We start from the raw sequence: 13,033 nt of genomic DNA, 5'->3' as shown, positions 1-13,033 counted from the left end.
GCATGCTTAAGGAAATTGTTATATCCAACTAGGTACTTACAAGTAATAGGAGTAGGAATATGCATTTCTTCTAAATATGCAGTCAGATGAAGGAAATGTCCAATAGTGGGGAAGAAGGAAAAAAGCATAATTAGACTTCGTATCAAGGATTTTAAGTTTGAACTAGACATAGTATTGCAGAGCTGACTCTACTACCAAATTTGCTTTGTTCTCCTTTAGTTTTTGAACACTGGTCTAATTTCCTCAAACAGGAATGTTTGCATGTGACTAATGTTTTGTATAGTCCTGGGCAAGTCAGTTCACAAGGCTTTGAGCTCCTAACCAAACAACAATACCTACCAATTGTTGTAAAGCAGTTTTAAGCCTGTTTAGGCATGACAAAGAACACAAGTTTAGAGGTGATTGAGGTTTAAATTTAAGACTCAAAATTCATAAGCAAGCTTTTATAGGATTGAAGAAGGGGCTATTCATGATTCTGGCAGCAACAATGGTTGCATTCCATGCATCCATTTTTGCCACCTAATTTTTAGTTGCTAGTTTCTAGAATAACCAGTAAATATTTTTATCTGACACTCTCAAAATGTCACAATAGAGCTAAATCACACTACAGAGAAGTCAATCACATTTAACACATGACATTATTTGAAGCCAAACAAGTGGAAGAGAAAAGTTATCTTAGATGAAGAAAGAAAGAGGGGGGGACAGTACAGTGACTAAAAGCAGAAAGAACAATCACACAGTGAGAATAGACTGACTACATGAATAAACAGTGTGCACGGCTGTCCCAAAAATCATCAAGGGAAGCAGAAATGTGAAAACAGCAAAACAAAGTAATGGATTGGCTGAGCTCTACTAAATAAAAGTTGAAAATTGATTTCATTTCCTATATATTCTAATAATGGAATTGCTTTTGCATATGAAAATGTAATAAGCAAACTATGCATTTCATAACTCATAATTATGTATTCTAGATATAAGTGCCACATCTATAAGTAAGCTGATGTAGAATAATTTGCTGGGAAGAGTATTGTCTTGGCAAAGATTCAAACAACATCAAACACACTTTTAACTAGTAAAGTCCACATACATATTTAATCTGGACCCTTGTAAATCTAGGATTCACAATTAAGCTTGAATTGTCCTGCATTATGAACACACATGCAAATATATGTTGCATAATTGCACAGAATATCCCACTGGTACATCAACTCCTTTGAGCATTAAAATATCATTTTATGTTCTCTCAAACTGACTATGAGTCATACAAAGCAATTACACAACATAGGTTTTGTCAAACCACTAGAAAGCAAATGCATAGTTTAAATTAGCCCATTGGTATCATACCAAGAAATAATTTGAAAGACATGTTTTGTATCCCTTTTCCTCTCTGGAGTGAAATTTATTTGAGTTGTACATGAATAAGACTTGCAGTTGTGCATAACCGCACACATGTTCACAGCCAATGCACACAGTGCATGCTAAATTACCTGCTTTAGAAATAATAACTTTCAAATACTCATAGCATTCAATTTTTTCCCCTGCTGATGATATATCATGTTCTTCCCACTTACTCATTAACCTCCTGAAGTTCATCCATTCATATTGGAATGTTACACCTCAAAGTCACCTTGTAAAACAAGGAACAGGTTGTTCTCTTTTAACAAATGTGTCACATACTGTTACAGACAATAGAGAAAAGCAAAAACTATACAATGAGCTACACTTAATATTTTAACACGTTTAAAATATTATTACAGTTTCAAGACATATGATCGTTGGTAGTTCTTGAATATCAGAAATTGTCAGCTAAAACATCTTTGTAACCAACTAACTACTGCTCTAAAGACAGAGGTTTATACAATTTTTTTCCAGTTAAACAAGGGATGGAATTTCTTAGCAGATTAATTTAGCTTTGCTGTCTATTCCATCTTCCTAAATTCCAATTTAACTAAGACAATTTGTAAAACTAAGTCACAAGGAATTAAATCAGGCACAGTTTTTACAGGTTTTGGTTCTTTTCTCTTCTCTGTGTTATCAGTATGCATATGTCCAGTGGTTACAAACATTGGAAATAACCACTTTAATTATGTTTTAAGATATACTGTTCATTACTGCAAGTGCAACAAGAAAAGGACTCTTGAAATAACTATCACAGTTGCCAACAGTCTTAATTAATTAAGAATACATAGGCCCAGCAACAACAACAAAAATGTCTCAAGCTTCAGAGTATGTTTGCAATGAACCATATCATTTTCTCTGACTCCAACAAAGAGAAGCATACAAATGGGAACATAGCACAGAGCAAATTCTTAACTTCTGAAAACAAATATTCTATGCCAGAGATGACAAAATAAATGACTTACACATTAAGTCTTTTTCAAAGCCTTTATAACATACAATATCCTGCCTACAGCTTTGGACATTAACTCTAGACTTATTAGCAACTCCCCACAATGAGGTTTTAGCAAGAAAAGCTACAACTGCATCATCTCCACAATTTAAACAGGCACGTGAGTGTTCAGTGTACCATGATTCAAATTTATTAAGGCTTTATACTGCTAGCTTATTCAAAGACTTCTCTTTTTCCATTCACATTCTACTGAATCCTTTAAAACCTCCAGTTCCGTATTCATTATACTACAGTACTAATGTATGGAATTAATAGCTTGAATATTTATGTTTCAATTACTTATGCATGAAATGTAATTTCAAGCACATTTGGTACTTCATTGCCTACCATGTTTCATTCATTCTGATTGATTACAGATTTCATCCTACTGATTAGTTACATTTAAATCAATGAGACATTGGTTATGACTAACTTAGATCCAATGATTTCAATGGGAGCTTTTAAGTGTAGAATCAACTTGTGATAATAAGATTTCATTTTCTCACTTGGCTACTACAAAAATGACACAACCTCCAATATTTTAGATAATCTATACATAATACTGGATAAATTGGAAAAAATGTCTTGGAAAACTATGTAGAATCGTTCTGTACAAAACATCTACATGGAGAGATGCATTATTTATTTTGTTCATAATAAACTTAAAAATCAGAAAGTTCTGTGTCCACTATTCTATCAAACAAAATACTGCTGAATTCATATTAACTATTCAAGTAAATTTCCATTCTGTGAACTTTATTGCTTTCTCCATGCTTCCAAATTTAAAGCCTGCTGTTGCATACAAAACTACATATAAATCTTATTTATCTACTTGAAGGAATGAAACCTCTAAATGTGTGTCCTGGAAATTATTATCATTGACTAAGGATCTGTGGCACCTGCTGTTGCAAAAGGAGGCTTGCTTGGATATACACCAGGATGAAAATGTTCTCATAGTTCTTGTATTTTGCAAAGCACTGAAAAGGAAAAAAATGTTTTTTCTCTTCCTCACCTTGTTCTAAGTCTCAATTTCTAACTGTGGTTATTGGGGCTTTGGTTACCATTTGTACCCAAATTCTTGTCATTCTACTTCTATCCTCTCTTAAAAGTATAGACTCCTATCCATATGTTCCTTTCAATAATTAATATATTTTGTATGGACTTGAATTACTACACGTGTTGGTATTTTCCATAAACAATGATTAAAGAATTGTTTCTTATTTTTTTTTATTTTGTGACCTACTACATGTTTTCTGGAAAATATCATTTCTGGACATGTATCTCACTACAGAAATGTAAAAGCTGTTCACAGTTTGTCAGATTGGTTACAAACAAGGAACTGAATTTGAAAATTTTCCAGGTGTTTATGGAAACTTGATTGGTTTCCTATCAAATACACTTATATATTTTGACAATCAATGAGTTGATAAGAAGTTTTATTCAGCTTTGTTAGGTTATTAGATTATGAAATCTAAAGAGAACAAGGCAGGCATATAAGACACCAGATGGTTACGATACTTGCTTCTCCCCAAATATCCACAATGTTTAAAAAGTTTGTACCAACTGTATGCTTTTAAAAAAAGAAAACATGGAGAAGTGCATCTTTGCTTTACTGAAACAAAGATAAGATACTAGGTAAGACAAATAAGGAAGGAATATCATTTCCATTTTTCCTTTGTACATACATACATAAAATTAAAATAAATATGTTTCCTATTATTTTCTCAAACTTTTTTTTAGAAAGTCTCTTGTATTTATTTGTCTTATTTGTTAAATTTATTTGCTGCTTGTCTTGCCATAGGGCTATACTTCTTTATTCCATCTTCCCACAGTTCTGATAATGAGCTCCTCCTTTTCCCAATGAAGCTATTTGTTTTTGGAAAAACAAACAAGCAAACAAAAGTAAAACATTTTAAATAAAATACATATTTAAGACAATGTCTTCATCATCTTCCTTTTCTTGCTTCTTACATTTCCATTTCCAAGTCAAAGAGTACTGTATATCTTGTATAAAATTATCCAGCTTTCTGTCCTTGTGCTCATTGCACTTTTCATGTTATGTGAATAGATTTTAATAGGTATTAATTCAAATTCTACACATAGGGAAAAGATAATAACATTGAACTTTCTAAAGATTTCTAAAGATTCACACCACAAATTCCAAATCAAAAATTTGGAGAGTAGTTTCTAGTTCCAGGTTTCTGATAGACCCAAGGTTAGACTATGGTCCTGATGAAATTCAGCAATATAATATAAAACAATGGGGATAAAAAATACCAATGGCACCATAGGTCATTTAATCTTTAGTATCAAAATAATTTTCTCCGCTATTTATGAGCTTTTTTCCCTCTGAGGTTCACAAAATAGAGTAGAATGTTCCATGGTATTCATGGGAGTTGTTTGGAAAAGAATATACTAAATTAGTCCAGCTGCATAGACATATATGCTTAAAGAAAGACATTAAAGCCACTATTGGATTAGGGAAAAATATTCTAAGTATATAAAATGTAACCTGATACTGATTCTGAATCACTGGAAAATACACATTTCTACAAATACCTGCTTGATGTTCTAAATGATAAGCACCTTGCATTGATCCTATTTTAGTGATTGATCATGTGCCATCAAGTCATTTTTGATTCCTAGATTTTAATTATACCTTCTTTCAATAGAAGACATACATATGAATATAATCTGATTTGATCAATGGAGCAGCAGAAAGAGAAATACAAGGAATCTGGACTATTACAGGGAAGAAACTTTTAGTATTTCTATTGAAATGTAAATGTTTTTTTTTACATTCTAATTTTCCTTTTTCTGCTATATGTTTAGTAATAAATTCTTATTTGCAGAAAGTTGTCTCACAGTTGTGTGTGAAGCTAATATATTCTTAAAGGTTCTAGCATTTATTTTAATGGATTAAGGCAATTTGTGGATTTATTCAATAGCATATTCATTCATTAGTATTTAAAATGAAAGGGTGATTATACCCATAGAAGGGAGTTTATAGACCAAGCTAAAACCTGCTGTCCTACTTTCTACTTTTCACCCTTTCTGTGCAATTAATCTTCAATTTAAAAAGCAAAAACGCTTCTTAAGTTTGAATAGACAAAAGAAATAGGTTTTGTTCCGGCAGCTTCTAAGAGCAGGCCATGTGACCAGAGAAAACTTTGTGGCTACATAGCCAGTCCAAGAAATTCTAGGAGAGAAGCCCCTATTTTCAAAGGGCAGAATTCCTGGAACCACACCAATCATTAAAAAAATAAAATAAAATAGGATGGTAGTGGGTACATTGTAAATCAAGACATAGAGAAGAAACCTCAAGTTTTAAAAGTCCTGCCTTCATTTACTTCTAAGCTCAATATTTTGATTTTTCCAGGTACTGCTAATTAAAAATTAGACCAATAATTATTGGACTAAAAAAAATAGACCACTAAACAAAACAGGATTATTATTTTTCTACTTATCACTAGGTGCCATGGTTGCAGCCTCTTCCATTTTTGAATTAGGAAACACACAATTTGATTAGAATGTGGCACTAGTTTCCCTTTCAGAAATATTTTGGTAATGGAAGAATGTGTAAGAGGTAGCGTATTTCTATCTTTTGAACCTGAAACCAATAGATAAATAGAGAAGGAAGGATCTTTTTAAACACATTGATAGATCTTCTCTATGGGTAGTCCTCAAAGTAGACCACAACCTGCTGCTTAGTAAGCTTGAAAAAGGTGGGATAGACAACACCACCATCAAATGGATCTGTAGCTGGCTGACAAACCATACTCAGTGAGAAGTCATCAACGGTACTACATCCACATGTAGAGAAGTAAGCAGTGGGGTACCACAAGGCTCTGTCTTAGGCCCACTACTCTTCAATATCTTCATTAACGGCTTAGGGAATATGAGGGAATAGAAGGGGGAACTAATCAAATTTGCAGATGACACTACACTGGCAGGAATATCCAACACTCCAGAAGACAAGCTCAGGATCCAAAAATATGTTAACAAACTTGAACAATGGACCTTATCCAACAAAAAGTGTTTTAATGTGAAGAAAAGCAAAGTTTTACATTTAGGCAGGAAAAATCAATGGTTTAAGTACAGATTAGGCAAGACCTGGCTCAAAAAATAGCAACTGCGAGAGGGACCTTGGAGTCCTAGTGGATGATCACTTGACCATGAGCCAGCAGTGTGTAGCACCAGCCAAAAAAACTAATACAATCCTGGGTTGTATAAACAGAGGCATAGAATCAAGATCACTCAAAGTATTAGTATCACTTTATAAAACCCTAGCAAGACCACACCTGGAATACTGCAGTCAATTTTGGTCACCATACTACAGAAAAAATGTTGAGACCTTGGAAAAAGTTCAGAGAAGAGCAACTAAAATAATCAAAGGCCTGGAGATTAAAACATATGAAGAACAGCTGCAGGACTTGGGTTTGGCTAATCTAAAGAAAAGAAGAAATAGGGATGACATGATAGCAGTGTTCCAGTATCTGAGGGGCTGCCACAAAGAAGAGGGGGTCATATTATTCTCCAAAGCACCAAAGAGAGAATCAACCTGGAATTAAGGAGAAACTTCCTGACAGTGAGGACAATTAACCAGTGAAACAGCTTGCCTTAAGAAATCGTGGGCACTCCTTCACTGGAGATTTTCAAGAAGAGACTGGATAGTCACTTGTCGGAGATGGTATAGGTTGTCCTGCTTGAGTGGGGGGGGGGGCTGGACTAGAAGACCTCTAAGGTCCCTACCATCTCTATTCTATTCTAATTTATGACCATAATTGGGACCCAAATTTCCATTGTAAATCAGTGCAGTTGTAAAGCAAGTCATTAGATGACTAGGCCCAATTTTATGATCATTTTTACTAACTTATTAAGCAAATCTAGCTTCCCCCATTAACTTTGATTGTTGGAAGCCAGCAGAGAAGGTTTCAAATTGTAATCACATAACCTCAAGATATAGCCATTGTAAATGCGAGCCAGATGCCAAGCACTCTAACTGTGATTCTGTGTCTATAGGTGGTGTGAGGGTCACAATTTCAAGGGTATGTTATAAGTCATTTTTAGCAAGGTTGTTGTACATTTGTACCATCATTAAATGAATAAATGAATATTAAAGGCTATTTTACTGAAGCATGTAGTAGAACAATGGGCCCAGTGCTCTTCAACATCTTCATCAATGATTTGGATGAGGGGATAGATGGGGAACTCATCAAATTTGCAGATGACATCAAGCTGGCAGGACTAGCCAGCACTCCAGAAGACAGGCTTAAGATATAGAAGGATCTTGGCAGACTTGAACATTGGGCATTATCTAACAAAATGAAATTCAGTGGTGAAAAAAGTAAGGTTCTACATTTAGGCAAGAAAAGCCAAATGCACAGGTATAGTTTAGGAGATACCTTGCTCAATAGTAGTAACTGTGAGAGGGATCTCGGAGTCCTAGTGGACAATCACTTAAATATGAGCCAGCAGTGTGCTGCAGCTGCCAAAAAAGCCAACACAGTGCTAGGCTGCATTAATAGAGGGATAGAATCAAGATCACATGAAGTGTTAATACCACTTTACAATGCCTTGGTAAGGCCACATTTGGAATATTGCATCCAGTTTTGCTCAACACAATGTAAAAAAGATGTTGAGATTTTAGAAAGAGTACAGAGAAGAGCAACAAAGACGATTAGGGGACTGGAGGCTAAAACTTACAAGGAACAGTTGCTGGAACTGGGTATGTCTAGTTTAATGAAGAGAAGGATTAAGGGTGACATGATAGCAGTGTTCCAATATCTCAGGGGTTGCCACAAAGAAGAGGGAGTCAAGCTATTTTCCAAAGCACCTGAAGCCAAGACAAGAACCAATGGATGGAAACTAACCAAGCAACCTAGAACTAAAGAAAAACTTCCTGACAGTTAGAACAATTAATCAGTGGAACAACCTGCCTCCAAAGGCTGTAAATGCTCCAACACTGGAAGTCTTTAAGAAGAGATTGGACATAGAATCGTTTTAATTAAACTTTTCAAAAGCATCTCAGTTTGATTTTGTGTTTATGTCAGTTAGATAAAATCTTTTGACTATTTATCTATCTCTAATTTCTTCTGGTAATTTTGTTGCTATTTAATTCCAAAATGTTTTCTCCTTACCTAGTTCTGCACTGCTATCATTCGCCCTTTTGGTTAGTAAAATGCATCAGGAAAATTAAATGAATTGTGTCTGTTGCTGATCAGCCATAATGCCTTAGGCCATGAACAGATGCCGCTCTGATATCTGAAGGTAATGCCTTGAGTTTGTCTAATTAAATTACTATTTTTCTGCCTCATTGCTTTAAAAGACAGAGAATCTTGTCCTTGTTGCTCGGTGGGCTGAAAGACTACTAATTTTCTTGAAGGCTGGATTCTGAATGGCTAGGATACATAATGCTTGTTTTTGTAATCTCCATCTTATTATTTATTTAATTATTTGTGAGCACTGGTTTTTTGAAGACTCAGTTCATTTAGGTATTCCAACTCACCAATGTTTTTTTAATTTGCTTCTCATTCCAAAGCATTATGGGTTTTTGCAAACCATATGTCTCACAATATGACAATACTTTCCACTGTGATCCAATTATTGCACAACTTCTGACCTACTTGATTAGATGAAGGCATAAAAGTAACTTCAGGGCACCAACAGATTTTGTTGACAAGATAGTCCTGTTTAATGTCTGTTTCTAGTTTGCTTCTATTTTGTAAATGACAAAAGACAATTGAACCAAAATCCTCTTTGTTAAAGTTGCTGGGCCCCTATTGCTGTTTTCTTAATTATTGCTTGAAAATTGACTGTGTACAAGTTTATAAAAACCCCAAAATGTGTTTGTACAGAAATACTAATGATCTTAATATGGTATATATTAAATTCCTGGGGGCAAGCTTTACCTTTCTGACAATCCTTCATTTTCTGAGATTAGTTTTTATAGTAGGTTAGAAATTTACTAACTACCATCCTGTCCATAAATCACTATGGGGAAAGCAGAACCCTGAAAGAAAAAAATAGTTTAATCCTGAGGCATTAGAAATCAATTAGTAAAACAAGAGTAAGTTTATGGTGTACATGGCCCTTTTCTGTGCAGATGGAAGCCAATTAAGAAAAAGCAATCAGGCAAATTATTTTCAATGTTTTTTGATCCATTAATTGTCCTTTCAGTTGATATTTCCTCAGGATCATTGCCTTTACTTTGGAGCAGTTTTCCCTTCACGTGATAATTTAAGGTGAATTTGCATCTTATTAAGTTAAATCCATTATTCTTGCCTATATTCTGAAATGAAAGAAAACCAATGTTGTACTTTCCAGGTGATACTTGTTCAAATATTACAACATGCTATCATATCCCCTATATCCCTTTGGCTAAACATAGCTATAGGTCCTTCAAACTCATTTATAAAATTTGGTTCCTAGTCCCCTGCCTTCCATTCCAGAACTATTATATTAAAATTCCTATGGGTATACTTTAAAACAATTAGATCATAAATAGCAGCATAGTGAAATGTAATTAATATTCAAACACAATGGTTGCTCATCTATATAAATAAAAATGTAAATGTTCGTTTGTTCAAAATCTTAAATCTCCGAAAGTTCTTCACCGATTGCTTTGAAACCGATTGCTTTGAAATTTTGACACAACGTTGCATTCGAATATGCGCATATTTTTATATACCTAAACCTACTATTATATAGATGTCACACCTGTGACAGGTAAAAACATGCTTTTTTAAAAAACAGCGCCATCTGTTGGACGTAAAAGCAACACACTTCTTTTCCATTTAACCAGACTGAGCCACAGCAACGTGTGGCCGGGTACAGCTAGTAAATAAATAAAGGTAGAATGTAGTTCCCTACAAAATCATTTGTTTATAAAAAAACATGTATTATTTTTACTCCAGTTACTTTTTCAATTATACTTCAATGGAATTAGTGGAGAGGAAAGCAAGTCTATGAGCAAATGCCCACAAATTTAGCTTAGTTGTATAAAGTTTTCTAATTTGCTTTCATTTAATGCAAGAAGCTACAGATGTATGGCATCATGTAAGTTCAAACTGTTTTCAATCCAAAGAGCAAGAGCAAATATCTCATTTTGAAGAGCTTTGTGTGCAAACTACTCTATGTCAAGTTTAAAACCCTTCCAAAACAACCCAACAGTTTGTTTGTTTGGCTGTCAGACAGCTGGTTTACATACTAAATAATGTTTGAATAAAAATGAAATGGATCAAAATTAGAAAGGGTTCAAATTCAGTCATTTTATATACCCCTACAGAGGGCTATTCCTCTCCCCCACCCATTTTCAGTAAGAGAAACTGCAAAAGAGATGGAAAAGTGTATAGTATTTAATTCATTGAACTGAATTTAAATACAACTGCAAAAAATGTATGCAGGATATATTTTTACTAAGAGTTCTAATGCTTGTGTATAGGCTATATTTGTAGATTGCTGCTTGTAAGCATCCTCAGGATTTATAGAAACAAATGGGAACTGGTGTTTAGTGTAGTAGAATTTATTTTATGTATGCTTTTTGATGGACTGCTTGCTTTTACTCTAAGTAAATATTTTTAAGAAACAGGAAAAATATGTTAAACAGCCCACCCCTTGGCACCATTTATTGTAGAACATACAATAAATTATACTTATCCATAATTACAGCACAAATATAGAAACCTGTACTGTAGTTCTAAAATTAAAGGAGTTCCGTTAAACATAACTAAAAAAAGAAAAATTATTTGTATGAGCAGATTCCCATGACTATCATAGGCTCAGATTGGTATATTATGGGTTTCTTTAACTATGCTGAAATACAAGTAGATTTTTTATAAAACCAATACAAAACTGCTTCCTTGATGCTAGAAACTGCCAGGTTAACCGAATGACTAATTCACAGTATGTAGTAGGCATGGTAGTCATAAAATGAGAACAAGGAAACTCAACATGCCATGCTGGTTCAAAGTGTGATAGCCAGTGGTTCACATAGAAAGCATATACAGATGCAAAAAAGATGGTCTACTTCAAAACTTTTTTTCCCTAATACATGCCAGCAACAACTTCATAAAGTGATGGTCATATGAACCGAAACAAATCCTCATACAGCCTTTCTTTCTCAAGCAAATTTTAATAATTTTGTCCATCTGAGTGGATGGTCCAGAGGAAATGGCTGTCATTGAGCATGCACAGTCAAGCCACACTTAGCAGATTAATAATCACCTTGGATCTATTGCACCGCTCCTTAAAAAAAGAATAGAAAGGGAATTTTTTGAAGCATCTCACACATTTCATAGCTTGTAATAACAATAGCAGACAAGCAACATTGTAACACAAAAACTGCATATTTATCAGTCTTCAAGTACACACACACATACACAAACAAACACACACGTAGCAACATACACAATTTGAATATAATGCTCTTCTAATGAATTGTTTCAGTCTGAAAATTTCAAACATTTAATATTAATAAAATTGTGTACATATCTGTACACCATTGATCATCTGAGGGAGTGGAAGTATAATCAACCTGTGAGAACCTACTTTCCTTTTTGAAGCTAAGTGAAATGACTTGCTCAGGTAATACAAGCTGGCCTGGATAAACCTATTATTATTATTATTATTATTATTATTATTATTATTATTATTATTATTAATTATTATTATTATTATTATTATTATTATTATATTTTAGTAATTATATCTTCAATCAAAATTTTTGGGGAAGTGTAATTTAGTGATAATATGTATATGTATTTTGTTATAGATTACTTTTTCTTTCCCAGATTGGCAGAATTACAAATCCCAGATTTTTCTGGGAGAAAGAATGAGTTTATAAACAACAAAAATCTATACTATGGATATGACAAAATGTATTGAGAACTCAGGACTTAAAATTGGTTTTTATATATTTAAACATTCATATATTTATCCCCATAGTAAATGAATATCAAAAAGTTCTACATGTTTCCCACACTCACCAAGCCAGTAATAAGTAAATCACAATTCATTATTCCATCAAATGGCTGAAGAAAAATATACATTCATACAGCCACACAACATATAATCAGAATAAGTAATCCCCATACAGAAAAGAGCCTTTTCTTTAGCCGTGTTACACAGCCCGTGTACATAAAATTCCATGAAAAAAGGAAAAACTTCTAAACTGCCTCACTCTTTGCACCCCCAAATGAGCATAAAATATGAACCAATAAATGCTAAATATTTAAACAAAAGATAACAGCAATAATAAACATTCCCAAATCAAGGCAATGTAGAGATCTTAGAAACATACCTCCTTTTGATTGTAAGCATTGCTCCCAAAAGGATAATAACAAACATCAGAAGACCAGCTATAACTCCAGCCATTTTCACCGTATTATCAACCTGTTTTTCTGGTTCCACCACATTAGAATTCTGTGTAGAAGCTCCTTAAGAAGTTGTAGAAAAGAAGAAAATAAAAGCATTGTTGAAAAATCCTAGGTTAATCAGATTTCAACAACTGTTTAAATGTAACAAAAAGCCTAACCTGTATTTGGCCATAATAAAAAGAGAGAATTATCTTTGCCCCAAATATGACAAAAATATTTTCTCCCTTCCAACCTATGTAGAGACTCAGTAATGTAACAGACTAAATGG

General features: G+C 33.7%; 1 protein-coding gene across 1 annotated transcript in view; it reads right to left on the bottom strand.

Moving 5' to 3' along the window:
- LOC107292458 (receptor-type tyrosine-protein phosphatase T-like) overlaps positions 1 to 13,033 on the bottom strand; it is a gene marked incomplete at its 5' end in the record, with an annotated part of 181,919 nt that overhangs the window by 78,241 nt on the left and 90,645 nt on the right. Inside the window, 3 exon segments of the mRNA XM_015821547.1 lie at positions 41 to 70; positions 11,615 to 11,635; positions 12,690 to 12,825. Coding sequence (XP_015677033.1) covers positions 41 to 70; positions 11,615 to 11,635; positions 12,690 to 12,825 — 187 coding nt within the window.

Source organism: Protobothrops mucrosquamatus, unplaced genomic scaffold (assembly GCF_001527695.2).
Source record: "Protobothrops mucrosquamatus isolate PMUCROS unplaced genomic scaffold, P.Mucros_1.0 scaffold1345, whole genome shotgun sequence".
NCBI lineage: Eukaryota > Metazoa > Chordata > Lepidosauria > Squamata > Viperidae > Protobothrops > Protobothrops mucrosquamatus.
Note: the sequence above shows the minus strand (reverse complement) of the source record. Positions and strands in the feature narration are given on the sequence as shown.